Source organism: Pelodiscus sinensis, chromosome 22, assembly GCF_049634645.1.
Source record: "Pelodiscus sinensis isolate JC-2024 chromosome 22, ASM4963464v1, whole genome shotgun sequence".
Taxonomy (NCBI): Eukaryota; Metazoa; Chordata; order Testudines; family Trionychidae; genus Pelodiscus; species Pelodiscus sinensis.
In genome coordinates, this window is record NC_134732.1 from 11,042,341 (window position 1) to 11,063,309 (window position 20,969).

Genomic DNA, 20,969 nt, shown 5'->3' on the forward strand with positions numbered 1-20,969 from the left:
GTTAATGTACAAAATGAACCTGCAAAGCAGATGGTAGGGTACCACAAGCTGCAGCAGCAGATCTGGAATGGCTGACAATCAGAATCAGAGGCAAAAGGGTTAAACTCTGGCTACAGCTACACTAGAAGCATTACAGAGGCCCAGCTGCACAGATGCAGCTGTGTTGCTGTAGTGTTTCTGATAAAGATACTTTAAGCCAGGGGTGAGCAACCTGTAGCTATTGGGGTTGTAGGTGTGGTCTGGAAGACAATTTGTTTACCATTGCGGATGTGCAGGGGTGCCAGATTCCACTGGTTTCCATGTGCATAGTTTTTTTTCTTACCAATATTACTAAAGTGACACACATGTAAAACAAGGACACGTGAGAGTTGTGTGCACACTCTGCTTCCAATCAAAGCACTGCTCCGGTTCAATCAGCCCTCCCTGAAACTTATAGATACACAAGCTACCTCTTGGTTCTGACAATCTTGCGGCTCACTGAGATGAAGGAGGGCCACTCATACAGCCCACTCACTAGCCCAGATTGTCCATAACTGCTCTAAGTGGATAGGAAAGAGCTCTCCAATTGGCTTAATTACTTCATGTCTCATGAGGGTCAGTAGCCACAAGAGGCTCTCCTGCTGTCTACACTGTTGCTTAAGCCAATATAACTTCCTTCCCTTAGGGATGTACTGAAGTTCTAATGTAAACTAGGGACATTTGAGTGTAAATTACTAACCATTTAACCAATAAGCAGATACTTATCCATTAATGGTGCCAGTTACACTCAGCGAAGCCTCCTCCGCAGCAGCCAGGTGGGCAAGGGCTACCCACTTGGCTCCCAGGGAGGAGGCTTCCCTGTGCAGGTAACTGGAGCTGCTGAGATTTTCAGGGGTTACACAATTACCCTAATACACAATTTTTAACATGCCTACAACAGACAGTCTCAGAGTCAAGGCATGGTGACTGAGCACAGACCACAGCAAGGCTGAGACACTAGGGATGTTAGATATTGGCTTATTCAATAGTTGAATAACCACATGAATTCTTACCAGTTACTCAATTATTCCATAGTCCCTGGGGGCAGAATCAGCAGCCAGTGCACTCTGGCCCCATTCCCGGGGAGCCCCCTGCCACCCCACGCTGCTGCCACTGATAGAAAGGCAGCAGTGTGGGGTGGCAGCAGGCCCGATCTGTGGGGGTTCCAAGCTCCCCATGGATAGAAGCTGCTCTGCCTCCCATGGAGCAGCCTCTGTTGGCGGGAAGCTTGGGCCGGTCGCAGGCAGAGGCTGCTTCACAGCACCTTCCCCTGCCCGCCCCCCATGCTGCTGCCTCTGATAGAGACAGCAGCGTAGTGGAGTGGCACCAGCTCCCCCTAGCACTGATACAGAGGCTGCAGGGGGAAGGTGGGGAGAATGCGTGTAGTCAACAAGATTAACCAATAAGCCTAGGCTTATCGGTTAATTGTACAGTCGACTACACATTAACATCTCAATGAGACATCTGGAATCTATTTTTACCAACTTCTTCTGAGCCATTTCTGACATATACAGGAAACGTCGTCTCCTTTTGGATTCTACTAACAGGGAGCTTTTTAGTGACCTTGGTCAAACAGGGTGCCAGTATCTATTCTCTATCAGCTGGTGTGTGTAAGAAGAGAACATCATCTGGCAGAGTCTCTGTATAACTCTCTGCCCCAACTGGAAGGGAGGTCCTCCATTCCTTCTTATCCATTAGTTAGGATGGAGGACCTCAGATGAGCCCTGTCAATCAAGTGACATGTGGATCATGGGATTTTCTGTCCGCTCTTACAAACTAGAAGGCAGCACTTAGGTCTAGATTTCACATTTCCTCCAGCTAGCTAGTAGGGAGATCACAAGTTCAAGGGATCTTCAATTCCTTTGGCCAGCAGCAAGTCACCAGATCCAAAGTGCTTCCATCAATTCCTGTCATCTCAAAAGGGATCTTGATCTGAACCTCTGTATAAACCTAATCCTATCACATTGCCAAAGGCAGCTTCTAATTTTACAACATCTATTGCTATTCTCACTTCAGACTTCCATTTTATAATAATGGATCTAGCAATGGTACATGGTCCAGGCTCCTGCTCAAAATTATCTAAGGAAAGAGCTAGGGAGAGGCTTACAAATAGAAGGGTCAGTAGGTGATGATTTTATTCAACAGGCTAGATTAGGAATCACAGAGGTTAGAAATTACGACTAGTTAACACGGCTCTTCTAGTTTCTCTCTCTACAAGTGCAGGATTCTTCCCTACATAAGATTTAAAACTAGATTGGGCAAAGCCCTAAAAGGCCCAGGGACAGTGGTTCTTCCTCCACATCCCAAGGAATATTACACCATCATTCACACAGTTAAGATTTTTTTCACTAATAGCCTAAATTCTCATTTTCTTAACTGCATCCGATCAATCCAAGTTATACGATACTGCATCCCCCTTACTATAACCTTTTCTGGGCCTAAATAAGTGGGTGTTCTCACCTAATCATGGATACCCCATCTATTTCTCCATTTGTCTAGTCTGGATTTGTTGGAATCCATGGAATTATTGATGATTAATTTGTGTAAGCTGCTCAGGCAACTTTCTGTCTATTCAAAGAAAGCGTTACTACGCGCAGACAGAAAGTCTATCTTAAACACCCTATGGAAGTGAACTTTCCTCTTCCATACCTTTCCCTGACCATACTGCGAAAGAAACAGCCCCGAAACCTACCATTAGCACCACAAGCCTCTGAAGAAGTGGCTTGTACCCACAAAAGCTCATGATATTATCTATATTTGTTAGTCCTTAAGGGGCTACCCTGCTGAGAAATTAGCATCACAGACTATGTAGAATTATACATCCAAGAGTCACAGCCCAGGGTGGAATGTAGCTCTCCATACAGAAAGACTGAACCAGAGGGATCCTGCTGCACTCTCCTTGGCAACATCCATTTATACAGAAGTCTATGGAGGGATTGCCATGGTACAGGCTCACTCTGGCACGACCAAATGGGCAAAATCATTTCTTGCCTTTACCTCTCACCCTCTTCCCATCACTTTCAAGATTTAGTGATTTTTTTTTTTTATGGCTTGAATAAGTTATTCTCTTCCACAAATCACACGTCCCATTCCATTGCCATTATGACTTTATTCCTCTGAAATCTAAAAACCCACACAATTATCTGTGCCAGTCCTTGACTCTCATTTTCAGCAGTTATTTTGCCAATGCTATATTTCCATATACAGCAAGGGCCATTTAAACCAACCCCCCCCCCCACCCCTTTCTGCCCAGGCCAGGCCAGCCAGCCCCACAGAAACACCAACCTCCTCAGCCTTACTTGAAAGGGGAAAGAAAGCATGAATGGGGGAAGGGGAGGAAGATTTACAACTGAATGGAGGTAAGAATGGAGCAGTTTGTGGGATAAAGGGGCTGCAGAAGGAGCTTTACAGATGTGCAGAGGGACGGCATCTCATTGTTTAATTAAGCAGAAAGTGGCTCTTTTGAAAAGCAATTTTGCACAGGAGCTCTGAGCTCAGCAAACAGCTCCTGTGAGTGAGGGCAAGAGGAGAAAGGAACAGCTGGCACCGTGAACCGTGTGAAACGCATGCTAAGCAGTTTAAAGGGCCAGGAACCTCCTCATCAGCCTATGCTCTGCTGCCATCCTTAAACAGTGGTGTCATGACAGCAAATACCACCAAGAGAAAAGGAGTGAGGGGTGGGGGTTGGGTGGTAAGGGATAGAAAGGTTATCCTAATAGGTGCCTGGGCAGGAACACACTGGCTGGGAAGAACAGAAAAGCCAGGCTTTGTTAGCCAAGGGATTTGGTCACACAGAAGAGAGATGGGCTTCTCTGTGCCTGGGAAGCTCCTTCTACAATGAGTTCAGATAATTCTGATTCATGGCAGAGGGTTAAGGCAGCTCCTACTACACTAAACCTTGAGGAAAGTACCAAGATGACTCCTGCAAGAGCCTTTTAATTTTTCCATCTTTCCATCGAAAAACTACTAATGAATCTTCTCAATCATTCAGCTCCCTTATCAAAGACACACTCACTTCACTGGGACAACTGCCAGGAAATACTGCATACCAGTGCTTCAACAGGAAAGAGCGCACAACAGATTAAGGGCCCATGCACACAGTCCAACCTACCAGGGAGAGATGCATTAACAATGGCTAGTAAACCAACTGACTGATCAAATAATGTCAATTGGTTGCCTATTACTTGACCATGATTGAATATTGTCAAACATTCCAACAAGAAAGCCCTGATATGGATGGCAGCCTACCTTTTTATTGAAACATGGTGTCATTTTTACAGAGTTTCACATTTTTCAGAGTTAAAATAACTTGGGTAAAGTGACTTGTTTTTTATAATTAGGCATAAGTATCTAAGGCTAAGCCTAAATCTACTGGAGACCACAATGTCTTACTTTTTTTTTTTTTTAATACTGTTGATACTATTCTAATAAGTCATGGTTTTAAAATATTTGACTGGTCAATTGATCAATTATTTTTGGAGTGGTCAAATGCCTGTATCTAATATTAACATGATTGCCCAGATAGGGCTTTATATGGTTCTTCTGATAGTAGATTTGGTCATGCAGACTGGCTTTGTAAAAGAGGGGTCTGGGAATCAGGACTCCCAAATTCTAATTCTCTTTATATATTAACAGGAGATGCTCTCTGGTAAGTCACATCACCTCTGTGCTTCATCTTCCCCCTTCCCCATCAGTAAATACATATTTAGCTAGCCCATTGGGATAGAATATGCAGATAGTCCTTTGACGATGGAACATGCCCTACCAGGTTTTGAAGGATGCCATTTCATTTAAAAAATTTCCATTGATTAAGTCAACAATTATTTATTTAACTTGACAAAACTTTATCCTACCAGAAATGTTTTAAAAACTAATTTAAAAATCTTTATTGAGAAGTTGGGATTAATCAACTCAGCAATAAAACCATCCCAAAGTACCGACTAGGGATGTAAGAATTTAACTGGTTCACCAAGAAGCATGAGTTTACCAGTTAAACTCCTGGCCACTGCAGGGACAGCAGGCTGCAAAGCATTTAACCGTGTGACTGATTCAATTTAAATTGGTTACAGTTTTTTTAAAAGTTGTACATATTACTGAAAGTCAAATATTACCACTATTATCACTTGTTGACAGCCAGTGCCATCTTGTACTCTCAGTTCTAGCTATCCTCCTAGCACATAAGTACCATATTGGGGTCTGACTGTCCCCTAGTGCAGCAGTTCTCAAATGCCAGTCTGCAAACCGCTGGCTGCTGGGCTGCAGCGGCTGCCAGAGCTGAAGCCAGCTGTTCATGATGGCTCCGCTCTGGCAGTGATGGTGGCTGATTTTGCCCTGCAGTGGCAGGAGGCGGGGGAGCAGGAGGGGCCTCCCTCCCTCTTCCCCCTACCCCCCGGGTAAGACTGCGGCTTGGCCAGGGCTCCACTCTCCTCCCCCCGCCTCTTCCCATGGGGGCCCGAGACATTAGAGAGCAGGGGACCGGCACAAATGGCTGCACCCCCTGCCCATGCAGCAGTAACTGCCACACTCCTGAGAGGGGGCAGCCTCTCTCTGGGGAGTGCAGGGTTGGAGTGCGGTCAAAGGGGTGCTGGATGAGGGCGTGGCAGGGTCATGGGGCAAGAGGATATTGGCATGGGCTCTGGGGTCAAACGTTAAAGGGTCAAAGGGCATGGGTCAAAGGGTGCTAGGCACTGGGGAACAAGGGGCTAAGTGGACTGGTAACGTTTTATTTGCATATTCATTATTTGCATATGAATTAATATGCAAATAAAATGTTAACAGTCCACCAAAAGTTTGTGAATGGGTTTGCCAGTCCTCAGTATAAAAAACATTGGGAACCACTGCCCTAGTGTACTATATCTGAACTATTCTGGATGGAAATAGGCATCTGCTGATCTGCAGGGCTCTATTCCCAGAGTACGCTGTGGCCAAAGGAGAGGAACGCGGTGTTGGCAGCTCGCAGAAGCCAGTGCCCTGTGCAGGCAGCTCCTCCTGGCCATGTGGTGGTACTGCCCCCAACTTCCCTACCAGCTGTGTCTCTTGTGAGGTTATTTAGCCTCATTGGAGGAGGGGCTGGTGGTAGTACAGCTGCATAGCAGGGAGGAGCTATTAAGTTGGGTGCTAGCTCCTGGGAGCGGAGGCACTACATTCCTTTCCTTTGGCCACCATGTCTCCTGGGAGTAAAGTCCTGTGGATCAGTGGATACTGATTTCTATCCGTGAATATACATGTTCAAGGGTAGGAATTTGTATCTGTGCGGGGTTCTACTTTAGGGCCTTATCCTGAGAGACAGAGTCCCTCTTTTGAGGTGATGAGTGACTAATTTCAACAGATGTGAAGGGCACTTGCAGGATCAGGTGCGTGGGCTATACATCCTTTGGAGCATGTCTTGTGATCCAGACAGCACTACGCAGAGTCAAACTCAACAAATACATTATTTTAACTCTCCCCCCAAAATGGATTTCTCATGTATGAAGCTTTGAGTAAATGGGAAAAATATATATGATTACTGAATCTGTGGCTACCTAGAAGCTTCAAACTGGTCATTACTGCACACTATTGACTACTGGAAGTTCTGCTCTCTCCGGGACAGGCGTAAGGATCTTGTGCAAAACATGCTACACTGCTTCTTTTTGCACAAAAACCCCTTGCACAAAAAGAAACGGCAGAAAATATACTAATGAGTCCCCCATTAGCATATTTTCTCCCCAAAAAATATGCAGTGTAGACAAAGCCTTAGAGAACATCACATCACTGATCTGAACCTGTGACTCTGCTGCAAGGGTTACATGATGCTCATTTTCCCTCCCTTCCAACAGAGTCAGTTAAATCTTCATGGCCATAGACAAATCCAGCACTGTAAATCTAAGTGGGATGGAGGAAGGACCTCAGACATCACTAGCAGCAGCATTCATACAATGCTCTATTTGACTGCAGAAGCACTTGGTTAAATAAGTTACAGTGGTTTGTTTCAGGAGAATGCTGCCAAATACATTTCAGAGTTTTTAATTCAGAGTTTCTTTTCTTTATGCTCCATTGTTTCTAATAGAGCCTTTGATGCTTGAAATTAAGATTTACTTTCCAAGCCAATGTAATCTTCTCTCCATGTGACAAATATCTCCTTCACTGTCCTCTCCCAACTAGTAATGTTTTTATGTGGAATAAGTCAACAGCTCCTTTAGTTCCTCTTCATCAATGAGCTTATCAAAACTGTTGGCATAACTCTGGGACAAAGGCTGTCATTTAACTTCTGCTCTTCTTTATGCACGAATCTGCAGCACCATAGAAAAATAAGATATGATCCTGCTTAAAGTATGGCACTATGTGCATACATACACACAAGCTTTTTTTTTTTTAAATGTTCCTCAAGGGTAATGTGATAAAATCGCTATGAATCCCAGATAGCGAAGACAGCTGCTGTCATACATGGCCCATTGTAGTCCCATTTGCAGCTCTCTCCCATCTGCCCTCCTTAACCTCCTCCTCCAGACCCTCTTCCCTCTAGCCAGTTAACAAAAGAGGAGAAGGGAGAAAAATCATCATGCACACATTAGCCAGGGTTGGAATCCAACCACATTTGCCACCTAGTGCCTAGAATCAGGAGATTATCATGTGGTAATTTCACTAATTAAAAATAAAACCAATTTTTGTAATTCAGGGAGCACTATGCAGGTCAAATTTGGAGCACAGACTACTTCATTTATTTATACATTCTTACATATTGTTCATCTAGGACTCCAGGCCCCTACATCTTGGAATTATACAAAATGTATAAATCAATAAAATATAGTTGGGCCAAACATCCCAGAAAGAAACAGTTGCTTTGAAAAAAGGACAAAGCCAACAGACAAGAGGAAAGGAAGAGAAGGAATGGCAAATTCGGCCAAAAATAATCTTGACAATTAAAAATCAGTTAAAATAGGATTAGGATCCTAGTATTCATGTGATCTGTATTGTTTTTCTTTGATACCTTATATTGGGGTGGTGAAACTTTTTTGGGCCATGAGATGCTGACCACAGAAAAACCAGCCGGAGGCCAGACACAAGCAAGAAGCGAAAAGAACCTCACTGATGTGGCCCCTGACTGAAAAGGAGAAAGACACTCCCCACATTTCTCTCTCACACAAGAGCCTAGGCAGGCCCAGGCTAGTAGACTGTGTGCTCCAGTCCTACAGGGGAACAGCAGGGGGCTGGAGTGACAGCGTTGAGGGGGGTCCTGGAGGCCGGATCTTAGGTTCCCCACCCCTGTCTTATATCATAGGTTCATCTCCCTGTGTAAATGACTAGGCAAGAAACTCTGAACACAGCAATTTTGTTAATTCTTTATATACACAAGTCCCAATCACACAGTCTTTACTCAGACAAAACTCAGAGAAGTCAAGGTGAGTTTTGCCTGAGTTAGGACTAATGGTTTATGCTTTTTATTTTAACTAAGAAATAAATTTTCATTTCTCCAGCAAGAACTGCATTAACTTGTTTATTGTTAATAATCCCGAATGTTTTTCTTATTAACACTATAAATCAGGGAATGTATAGCATTTCTTCTTCACCCACTGTGTTTCTGATCCAACCCTGCCGCTGATGCTCTGACCTCTGGTGTTCCCACAGCTTCCCAAGAACCAAGATAGCCTGAGTGGGTAAGAGCTTGTAAGAGTTGAATTTAGCTTTATTTAATTCAACTCCCATTAAATCAATGGAAATCTTCCCAATGACTTCAATAGGAGCTGGAGCAGGCCCTTTGCATGTTATATGCTGCACCATGGACTTCTATCAGGCTGCACACGATAACCCACAGGTACTCATACTCTTATCCCTGCTATGTACTATCACAGGTAGAATTAGAATACCTTAGCTCTTTTTTAACAGAAAGCCTATTCATTGTCTGAATACTGACCACGTCCTAGTTAATGAAAGCCAAACAATATCTAAAAAAAAAAAATCTAAATAAATCAATAGCCTGCTGCTTCGTTAATTCTTTCCCTAAGGGCATCAAGTATTTTTCAGACATCAGAATGTAACCTCAGAATACCCTTGCACTCCTGTTTTAATGCAGAACAGAGAAGTTAAGTGACTTGCTCTATGTCATACAGCAAGTCAGCATCAGACTCAAGGATGGAACCTAGATCTTCACAATCCTAGGCTTGGTCTTTGACCACATCCTCCTCCTCAATGCTTCTAAGCCTTTTGCGATACCTCAATATAACGATCAATAATTTATATGTACTTTTCCTCAAAGCATTTCCACTGGCCTCTAAATCAGTGGTGGTCCACTAGGGTTCTATGTGTGGCCCATGAGACATAGTTTACTGTTGTCCATGCACAGGGTTGCCAGATTTTGCTGGTTTTTATCCGTGTAGTTTTTTTTTCCTACCGGTATTACAAAAGTAACATGCACTTAAGCAAGAGAACATGAGGTGAGATGTGTGCTGATGGCTCTCACAATGTTGCATGCAGCATGCTCTCTCTCCATCGAATCAAACTGCTACTTTGGGGTCAATCAGCAAACTCCCCCCACCCCAAATACGAGGGATACACAAGTGCAGTTAGCGAAACTACCCTATGCCAGGAAACGATCCTGGCTACAACAATCTTATGGCCCACTTAGATGAAAGAGGGCCACTCATACAGCACTCAACTCACAAGTCTAGGTTGCCCTCATTATGCTAAATACTTCTAGACATGGTAGGAAGATCTCAGGCCTTAAAATACAAAACATGCAGATTATATTTGTGACCAATCTCTCCTGAACTGCTAAAATTCCTCGATCCTTAGTTTTGAAGTTGATAATTCCAGGCTTCAACTGTCATAAAGTTTTACTAACTAAGTTTTGGATGTACCAGCTGCTAAAATCACAATGCAAATGAAGCGTGGAAGGGAGCAAAACAGACATCAGAATGATGCTGATAACCCGAATCGCTATGGAAATAAGTTAATGTTGTGTATCACTGGAAAAGTCACTGGTCACTCAGTCTAGCAGTGTTTTTTCAGTCCTGCATAAGGTAAACAGTTAAATGGTTACCCGGTAAGAATTGCCCTTAATGGGTGACATGTAATGGTTAACTGGTACCTGGGAACAGCTTCCTGCCTCTGGCCAAAGGGCTGTTCCAGGGCACAGGCTGCTCTAGTTCAACCCAAGCGGGCAGGCAGGGGAAGGCCTGCTCCAGCCCTGCTGGAACAGCCTCCCCCTCCTCCCGCCTAGCCTCCTTTAATTCGTTAAATATAGTGCCAGCACGGCATTTAACCAATTAAACAGGATTTTACAAGAGGGTGTCTTGCACATAGAGGTCAGTGTAATTTTCCAAGGTCTATCTTTGCCATACTGGTCTCTGATTTAAGTATCTTCAGTTGTTTTTAAATTAAAATCAAGATAGTGATATTCCTGTAAAAGCACAGAGAAAACTGGCTAACATGGACTAACCAAAGAGAACATACTTCATGAAAATGTTTAGAGGTGGCCATGAATTAACAATATTCAGATGAGAGAGTAAAAGTCTTTGAAGAAAGGAATTCACTTTGTGGTTGCCTGGAGGACGGGAAAGGTGCTCAGTCTATTTATGACTCGTATTTACTTTGAGGGTTAACTATTGTCTCCCAAGCTAGCCAATCAATAAGAGCATGGCTGAAACTGCTTGAAACCACATTGATTTCAGTTGTAAACTGAATAACTGCTGTACAAACTAACTTTCTTTTTCACAGGCATTTCATTTGCTGTCATTCTTTTGACTTATTTGAAAAGCTCCAATACTCACAAGGCTCTGGTTGACAGGGTAAGGTCACCTGATGTTTTTTAATGCCATCAAACAAGAGCTCTGCTCCACCTCTGAAATAAAAAGAGAGCGAACAACTCATTCTTTGTCTTACTCCCAAGAGACAGAAATTATAAGGCTTACAATGCAAAAGAGAACAGAATGACACTGATTACATTTTGAGGAGGATCACTGTCGGTCTTTTGTCTATTTGGACTAGGAACTGAATCTTACTATTAGTTATTTACATTGCTACCAGGACCCACTGTGCTAGGCACTGCACAAACTGAGGACAGAAAGAGGTCAGCTCTTTGAAGCAGGGAACAATCTGCTTGCATAATGGGGCCTCAACCTTAGTCAGGGCCCCTAATCAGTGCTGTAATACTAATATAATATTATAAACTTACATGATCCAATACCTTGCCCGTCTATAACATTTATTTCAAGGATCCCAAAGTACTTTATTGACCTCATAATACCCTGTGGAATAGGGTATTATCCCCAGTTTACAGATGAGAAGAAACTACTCATGTAAGTCAGAGGCAAAGCCAAGAGGATAATCCTGGAGCCCTGGTGGTTCCCTTTTGGTCTAACCGCTACACAGCTCACCCTCCCAACTCACCCTCCATGTTACAGCAGAAACATGGCAATGTGAGAGGCTAGCAAAACGAAGGATCCCACATGCAAGTTGTACAAAATATCACTCACCACATTCTCTACCCTTGACACTTGCTCCCTGCAGAAAAGGACAATTCAAAGCCTGTGCCCTGATATTTAAACACTCCCAGAGACACTGTTTCTCCCTCTGGGACCTTTATGATCCAATCTGCCAGTTGACCAATAAACACAGGCTGGTGAGTGTAGAAGGCAACTTTCTCAAGAACGGATCCCAGACTATAGCAATTTAGGATTTCAATGGTATTTGGGTACCTAACTGCCTTAGGCCTCTTTGAAAAAAAAAATCACAGACTAAATGCAACATTATTTCTATGACTTAGACTCCCCTCAAATTCTTCTGTGAAGAAAATATGATTCCACTTTCCAACCTCAATCAATGCACTTCTTGAGAATATAGGACTGTAAGAACCCTCTGTATGAAAAGGGTTATCAAAATGGACCGTAAATTCCAGCCTTACTCATGAATCTGCCACTAACTTATGTGTTGCCAATTTTCCCATTTATAAAACAGCAGACAATTAACTAATCTCAGGGATGTAAAAAGTTGGTTAAACAAGGTAACCGTGTAACCACTGAAAATCTTAGCAGTTACATGCGCTGCAGGTTTTGCAATATAAAGCTTAAATAAGCTTTATACTTCAGTGAAGCCTTCCCAGGAGTGGCAGCTCCTCTGTGGCAGGGCTGCTATAGCCCCTACACTTAACCAGAACTAGTAAGCATGAACGTTTAGGATGATGCTTACTGGTTACTTGGTTGGTTAACCTTTCACATCCCTAATCTTAGTAACGTGTTTGAGGATTCATTGTTTATGAAGTGCTCTGTGCTGAGGAGAACTTTAAAAACAGTACCTTCTTACTGATTTGATGACTCACTGCCATAGCGGTACCTTGCTCAAAAGCACAGGCTATCTGAAGGGGTAGCCTCATTAGAAAAGGCAGAGATTCTGGCTATGCTGCAAAGGCACCACAAGGTATTTTCCATGACTGATTTATGAAACAGTCCATGAGATTATCCTGCACCCAGCAGAGCACATGACCATCCAACTGGTAAGGTGCAGTAGAAAGTTTGTACGGAAATAGCAAGCTTTCAGGAAATCAAAACAACAGTTTAATAGTCCTTGGGATTTTCTAGTTAGGGTCTCTGAAAAGGAGGGGGAACAATGGGTTTTCTATTGATTACAGAAAGTTTAAGGTTGTCTTGGTTCCTGATGCATATCATATACAAAGAGCATGCTAGATACTATAGGCAAGGCAAAGTTCCTGAGCATCCTACACAAAGTGGTATTGTCAAATTCCCTTGGACAATGAAGTGCAGGGAAAAAGTCTGCCTTTGGGCATGTTTTCACTACCTGCCAGATCAATGAGCAGCCATTGATCCAGCAAGCGGGGAGGAGGGGGACTGATTTATCATGTCTAGCATAGACACGATAAATCAACTGCTGAGCACTCTCCTGTTGACTCCAGTTCTCCACTAAAACAAGAACAGTAAGGGAAGTCAACGGGAGTGTCAGCTGTCAACTTACTGAAGTAAGTAGATCTAAGTACGTCAACTTCAGCTACATTATTTGCATAGCTGATGTTGCGGAACTTATATCAACAGGCGTGTAGACTAGGCCTAAGTTACTGATTCAGGATTTTAAGCTCAAAATGTTATCTTCTGGGTTAACTGCAGCAAGGGAGGTTTAGGTTGGACATTAGGAAAAACTTCCAGTCTGGTTATTTAAACACTGGAATAAATTGCCTAGGGAAGTTGTGGAATCTCCATCATTGGAGATTTTTAAGAGCGGTTTAGACAAACACGTCAGGGATGATGGTACTTGGTCCTTCTGACACAAGTGCAGGGGACTAGACTTGATGACCTCTAGAGGTTCCTTCCAATTCTATTATTCTATCCTACGGATTCTATTACTCAATGCAGAAGCCACATTGCAAAGGCTTGTGAACCAGGTGTTAGTGGAGTTACAGGATTTTGCTTGAGTTTATGTAGATGACATTGCTATTTTCAGCAATTCCTGGTCAGATCATAAAAACCCAGTTGGGAATTGTACTGAAGAAACTCAAAAGATGCTAGTGTCATAGTAAAAATGTTCGAGTGTAAAATGGATGCAACCAAAGGTTATTTGAAAGAGAGGGCCAGATTTGCCCCAATCTATTGAAGGTGTAATTCATGGTTAGTAGGGTTGCCAAGTGTCCAATATTGAACCAGACAGTCCGGTATTTTCGCCTCCTGTCCGGTAAAAAAAATTCAGAAAATACCGGACACCTAAAATGTCCGGTACTTTCTGATTTTTTCCTGGCAAAAATCCCGGGCTGTCCGGCTCAATACAGACACAGCCTGGCAACCCTAGCGCTTACCAGGTTCTGCAGGGGAGCTGTCTGGCCTGGCACAGGGAAGTAAGATGGCAGGCAGCTGCCGGCAGTCTGTTAGGGCAAAAAAGCCTCACCATGTTGTTTTTAAAGGGGCCATGGTGTGGGGTTTTTTGTTTTGCTTAACAACTCTCTACTCTATAGTATCTAGCATGCTCTTTGTATATATTAAAAGGCAAAGAAAATATGGTGGCAATTGCATTTTCCAGACAAGAGTGCTCCAAACTGATGCATATGGATTAGCCAGGGGCTGATCTTATGGCACTGATGTAAGAAGGAAGGTGTGACCCAGTGACCCTCTTGATGTCAACTGACAGAGGAGATGCATGGGGTTTGCCAGGGATCTAGTAGGTCTGGTATAGGCATAAGAATTTACCAAAGGGTAATATATAAGGTGCCTCCCAGGAGCCAGTCATTGCTGGTCATCATAGTCATCGCAAAAGGTATGGACAGGCAATATTTAAGATGCCGTAACTAAATTGAAAATTTAATTCTTAAAGCCCTGAAGTTAAAAGTAGGTTACCAGTCGGTGAAAGGCGTTGAACAGATTTTGTTCAGACAGGTAGCAAGCAATATACGTTTCTCTCCCTATCTGGTCAGATGCATTGTGCACTGTATTTACAGGCAGTCCCTGGGTTACGTACAAGATAGTGACTGTAGGTTTGTTCTTAAGTTGAATCTGTATGTAAGTCGGAACTGGCATCCAGATTCAGCCGCTGCTGAAACTGACCGCCAGTTCTGACTTACATACAGATTCAACTTAAGAACCCCAAGCGTCCCCAAGTCAGCTGCTGCTGAAACTGATCAGCGGCTGATTCCAGGAAGCCTGGGGCAGAGCAACTCTGCCTCGGGCTTCCTATAGTCAGTGCTAGTCAGTTTCAGCAGCAGCTGACTTGGGGATGCCTGGGGCAGAGCAGCTGGGGTGCTGCTGGGTTGCTCCAGTAGCACCGCTCCTCGGTGCTACTGGACCAACTGGGCAGCACCCCAGCTGCTCTGCCCCAGGCGTCCTGATTCAGCCGCTGCTGAAACTGACCAGCAGCGGCTGAATCAGGACGCCTGGGGCAGAGCAGCTGGGGTGCTGCCCGGTTGGTCCAGTAGTGCCCAGAGCGGCGCTGCAGGACCAACCGGCAGCGCCCCAGCTGCTCTGCCCTAAGGTCCACAACAAAAGCCTGGTCTGCTGGGGGGGGGGGGGGGCACACTAGCTGTGTCCCCCCCCCAGCAGACCAGGGACACGGGGAGCAAAGCCGCAGCGGCAGCGGGGTGCCGCGCCTCTGAGGCTTTGCTCTGGCAAAGCCTCAGAAGCGCGGGAACCCGCCGCCGCTGCGGCTTCGCTCCCGGTGCCCCTGGTCTGCTGGAGACGGTCCCCAGCAGACCAGGGGCACCGGGAGCAACTTTTCTCGCCCCGGAGGTCGAGGTGGCGGATCGCTGCCTGCGAGCTCCAGGGCAAGAAAGCTCCGTTCGTAAGTGCGGATCCGACATAAGTCGGATCCGCGTAAGTCGGGGACTGCCTGTATTACAATGGAGGATATTTGCATTATTGAGCCCAATATTAGTCAGGAGATTGAAACATACAAGAGCAGAGAGTTATATAAAAAAAAACAGCAACTGAGTGCCCTGTTTTGAGTAAAGACAATGGATTGGGGGGGTATAACTGGGGTACTGAGCTAAGTTCCTTGTAAGCTGTACAGCCACAGGGCAGCATAACAGCTTATTCTGCACTGCACAGGCACTCAGGGAACCAGTCCAAGGGCCTGTTACAATCAGGGGAGGGGCACCCCTCCTTCTGCCCCAACCTCGCCCAGCCCCCAATCTGCCCAGCCAGGGGAGTGATGGCCCAAACCCAGCCACAACGATGCTGTACCCTGGACCTATAGTGCCAGCCAAGATGACTCTCCCTCAACTCTGACTGCTGCAGGTCCAGGAGAAATACTGCTGACTGGAGTCCTCGCTCCGCAATGTAGCACTCTCCTGAACCCCATGCCTCTTATTCTTGACCTCACCCCAAAGCCCACACTCCCAGCCAGAGCCCTCACACCCCTCTATCCCAACTTCTGTCCCCACATTAATTGTGTTATGTGCATCACTCTGAAAGTGATGCGTCACACATCTCCATATTGGAGCACATAATAAAATTCATTCCACACATGGGTGGGAAAATCAATACGGAGGTACACCCTAGATCAGGGGTGTCCAAACTTTTTTCTAAGAGGGCCAGATCTGAAGAAGTGAACATGCGTGAGGGCTGTCCCCGCACTCTCAGCCTCAAGGCGGAGGGCCCGCAGGGTCGGAGGCGGGCGGAGAGCGCAGAGCACGCCGGCCTCACGGCAGCCCGGGGGCAGGGCGAACCCGCAGCTGAGCGGGGGAGCGGGGCTGCGGACGTGCCCTACAGGGCAGGCTCTAGGACCGCGGAGGCCATGGGCGGCGGCGGCGGCCGCGCGGCCGGAAGCGGCGCGCTGGGCGCGCCAGTTCAAAAGAGCGCCGGGGAGCCAGGAGAGGGGGAGGAAGCGGGGGCCGTATTAAATCAGAACACGGGCCGCAATTGGCCCGCGGGCCGGACTTTGGACATGCCTGCCCTAGATCCTTCATGGAAGCGATGAACTGTGGCTCTCCTCCCCAGGTGCTGCATGGGCAAGGGCTGCCCACTTTGCTGCAGCAGTGAAACCTCCTCCCCAGAGACAGGCCAGCTGGCAACCCTGCTTCTGGGGAGGCTTTGTTGAGGGCTCTGCTATATAAAGCTAAGCTTTATACTGCAGAGCCCACAGCACCAGTAACTGCGTTACTGGATTAAACAATTTTTAACATCCTTAGTCACATTCAACCCAGCTGGAAAACACTGAAGACTGTGGGTGAGCTAAACTTACTAGAAAATATTTTGTTAGTAAAGTCTAGGCTCTAGAATGCATGTTATGATTTTATTTAACACTCAACCATTTGTTTCCAGTATCTTACTTGCTACTCCTCTAACTTTTATTGTTGTTAAATAAACTTTGCTAACTTTCACTAAAAGCATACCTAAATGCTATGCCACTTTTATAGTGAAGGTCCAGCACCCTTGGTCCAGCACCCTTGGGACCTGACCAGTCCCAGATGAGGGATTTTGCCAGAGCAGGGGAGATCATTTGTGTCCCCCCTGCCACTAGCTCCCTCCAGCACTGGCTCAATCACAGGCCTCTGAGCTAGCTCCCCCTCTCACTGGCCCTTGCTGCCATGCCAGGCAACCATACTATCTCCGTGCATACCAGGCTCTTGCTGAAGTGCCCAGCAGCCCTGCCACCTCAGCACACACCTGGCTCTTGCTGCAGCACCCAGCAGTCTCTGCATGCCCAGCTCCTGCTGCCCTACTGGGCAGCCCCACTATCACGCGTGGGACTCCCAATGCCCTGCCAGGAAGCTCTGCTGGTGTGCATCGGGTTCCTGCTGTCCTGCCAGCCTGCAGGGCTCCCAAGTGCTAGATCTCCACTGGGACTCTCTGGTCCTGGAACATATGCGGTCCTGCTGGACCACAGATGTTGCCAGATCAGAGATTCCCGGTTAAGAGAGTTTCAACCTGTAGAAAGCTGAAGGGTGCTGTTTCTTTGTGAGCAGTGAATCTGTGGGAGAGGGTCTGGACACTCCAAGGGAAGATGAGAAGGCTGGAGAGTACTTACTGCTAACTTGCAAAAGGACAGCAGAGACTGTGCAAGGGAAGAGGCGAGTGTTTATGTTGCCAGGGAAGTTTGGGAGTTGTCTCTAGGCAGACACACACACAGGGCAGGAGTTAGTGAGGTACTTCACAATTGTGGATACCCCTGAGAAGCATCAGTGTTATACACACTACTGACTCAGTTCTGCTGCACGATGCCAAGAACTAAAGACCTAACAGCCTAGATAAAGATTTAAGCACCTAACTATGCAACTTCATTTTAGAAATGGTGAGCAACTAGCAGTTCCCAGTGAACTCAAGGGAACCTAACTGGTTGTTCATCACTTTTGAAAAAAAAAAACAAGTAATTTAAACCACAAAATCCTCAGAAAATAACTTTAAGAATAGTTTTTAAAATCTTGGCATGAGTCATTCTGCCTGAAGTATAGGTGCTGTTGGATGATCTTCCCCCATCTATAGTTGAATTTGGAAGATATTTGATGATGGATTCATTAAACAGGTTCATAAAAACTATCAACTCTATGCAGATATCATTTAATCCTTGGGAAGGTTCTATGTATTAAATACAGAAACTATTTGATAACTTGTTTACTATTCAGATATACATGTATGAGTCAATACTACCTTGCATTTCTTACAACAATGTAGATTTAAAATGCAATTTTCAAAGAAAACCCGTGAATAATATGGAAATCATGTGACTGAGTCCCTTTAAATCCAATATCTAAAAATGTGACACTAAGAGTTTTTCTTGGCTCTGCTATGGAAGAGCACAACAGAATCTTTGTTATGCTCTCAGCAGTGCTACTTATATGCAGTGACACTCCTAAAGACTGCTCTGTTGGTGTTCTTCCACAAGCTCACAAAAAAATGGAAGCAGCAATTATTAACTTTAGCCGAGATTCTTGTAAGAGAACAAGTCACAGTAATTATATGAAAAACATTTTTTTATATAATGAAAACAAGGTCACACTGTTACTGTAGAAATGTAGATGGCAAGATAAGGTCCTTCTGTAATGCACTAGCTGTAGAGAACTCAGCTGTGATTTACACATAGAGAGCTCATTTATGCATTTCCAAGGGAAGCAAAAATGCTTCTCACTCTGAAAACTAGGAGAGTTACTGCAGCTGGAAGGGGGGAAAAATTGAGGAAGGGCCTCTTACAGAGAAGGGTATTTAAAGGGTTATGAAGGTTTTGTATGTATCTAGGGATGGGAAAACCAAGAAAAGCCTTTTAGTTTTGTCAGAAAAGACTTAATAAAATGTAAGACCAAGACAAATGTTTTCACAAATGTTGTTTGCAAGTTTCCAGTTTAAAAACTTTAAGTTTGCAATGTCTAACAACCCAGATATTACACCAATGTGAACCTCAAAATAAAATGTGATAATAAATAACCTGAAGATGACATTAGTGTCTTACTTTGCTTTTCACAATTCTTTTGGCTCAGACAAACACAATACTGAAAAATAAATTTATGAAAATTTCAATTTTAATAATTTAATTTACTGGATCAAAGGACAAGAAAGTTATAATCTATTTTTGAAATGCATAATGAGATAATCCACCAATAAAAACAACCTATCTCCCATTCTTCAGTGAGTGAAGAGCAGGAGTCTTCTCTAGGATAAGACCATTTCAGTAATTCTGCCTCTTAATGGTAGCATCACAAACTATGGCATTAAACAAACAAAAAAACCACACTTTGGGCAAAAGTAACTGTCTACTGAACTAAGATCTCACCTGTACATCCAGTGCCCAACACTTCCTGCTATTGTACATGCTCTAATTTGACATAGTACTTGGGCTGAGGACTTTAAGAACAAGAGACTGTAACAGGTATACAAGAGCTAACAAAACTAAATGGGATACCAATAGAAAACTTGTTATTTATATACAAAGGAGGAACAGAGTAAATGTTACAAAACCCTGAAATATCAATACTGTTACAATTTAATTTAAATCAAGACTCGGCAAGTAAATGACAGGTTGCGTCTTCTCTTGTGTTTCTACAGCACCAAGAACAAAGGGTGCCTTTGAGCACTAAAATATAAAATGAAACTATAACAAAGCTTCAGAACTGTTTTTGAAAAATACATTGCCTCAACTCCATAAGCATGTTGTTTAAAATATTTTGTCCATTTGGCAACAATGAATGATAACACTGAATGATAACTGAAGTCCTACATTTTCTGAAGAGTCAGGATACCTGTCGCACATTAGTTGCAATCCATTCAATCCATTCCTGAAACCCCACTCACACCTGGTTTCCTCATTGATTAGTACAGACCAAAATCTTATCAGACCCACTTCCTCATTGTAAAGCCTCTCCTTGTGAGACCCCTGTATGTGTTTCAATATTTTAAATCCTCCTTATGTAAGCTGTCCCACCCAGAAAGCATTTCCTGAAACTAAGTTGTTGAGACACAAAAAATGCTGGGTCTAGAATGACACCTTGCTCCCAAACAGCAGGCTACACAATTTTTAATTTCTTTCCGTTTCCATTGTGAAGAGTATTCTAATCTGTGCTCCAGGGCAGTGACCACACTAAACGTTAGTCTTATTCCTTCAAAGCCCACTCACCCCCTTATCTCCTACCCATCCGCATTATTACTTCCAGTGCCAGCGCCATTCTGCAGCCCTAGGTTATAAGCACTCCAGACCTCGTCCCCCCTCCCCACCCTACCTCTAGAGTCCCACCACTACCCCACATGGTTTTGTTTTCTGCCTCCAACCCCTCATGCTTTCTGCACCCTCCCTCCACCCTACGCCGGGCCGCTGGCAGCAGGACCCACTTGGTCCCCCAGACTTGCTTGCCAAGGCCCCAGCTCCCGCCACCAGGTACCGACAGCCGCCAGCGCCCGCCTACGCCGGCCCCCCAGAGCTCCATGCCCACCCGGACCTAGATCTGTGCCGCGCACCCCGTCCCACCTCACTGGCAAGCACCCACAGGATCGACTCCCACTGCTGCGAGTCCCAAGCTCCCACAGGGCACAGGCATCCCACGCCCCCCTGCTCCAGGCACCTCGCTGTAGCCCGGTCCCCGCCCCGCACTCACCCAAACTCCACCACCAGGGACATGGGCGCCGCCATCTTGAAGGAGGGGACACACGCTGTTCAACCCGGAAGTGCATCTTCATTTCCGGATAACTAGGGTTGCGCAGAGACGCGGAGGTCCTACCTTTGTGGGCGGGGATCCAGGTTGGGGGGCGGAGCCAGGCTCAGTTTGCAGAGGCCGGGCATCGCGAGTTTAAACCAATCACATGGCGGCCGCGGGAGCTGAGTCCCGCCTCCGGGGCCTGTGATGTGTTTGGAGCTGGAACTTTAAGGGCGCCTAGAAAGCTGCGGTACCATCGCCCCGCCCCTAGGAGGATAGAACATCTGGCCGGGGGGGGGGGGGTGCAGGAGTGGGCGAGGGGCGTCTAGCTGGGAGGGAGGATGCAGAAGGGGATGGGGAGTCTGGGGCCGAGGGTGGGTGCAGGACTGGGCTAGGAGTGCGGGGTCTGGCCAGGAGGGAAGGTGCA

The 20,969-nt window shown here is 45.3% G+C and overlaps 1 protein-coding gene across 1 annotated transcript in view; it reads right to left on the reverse strand.

The window, feature by feature from the left end:
* Nucleotides 1–20,625, reverse strand: part of URM1 (ubiquitin related modifier 1) — a 32,694-nt gene extending 12,069 nt beyond the window's left edge. Inside the window, exons 1-2 of the mRNA XM_006119011.4 lie at nucleotides 20,504–20,625; nucleotides 10,764–10,834 (exon numbers count right to left, since the gene is read on the reverse strand). Coding sequence (XP_006119073.1) covers nucleotides 10,764–10,834; nucleotides 20,504–20,538 — 106 coding nt within the window. The 5' untranslated portion in view covers nucleotides 20,539–20,625. The remainder of the gene's footprint in view (nucleotides 1–10,763; nucleotides 10,835–20,503) is intronic.
* Between the last annotated feature and the right edge of the window lie 344 nt (nucleotides 20,626–20,969).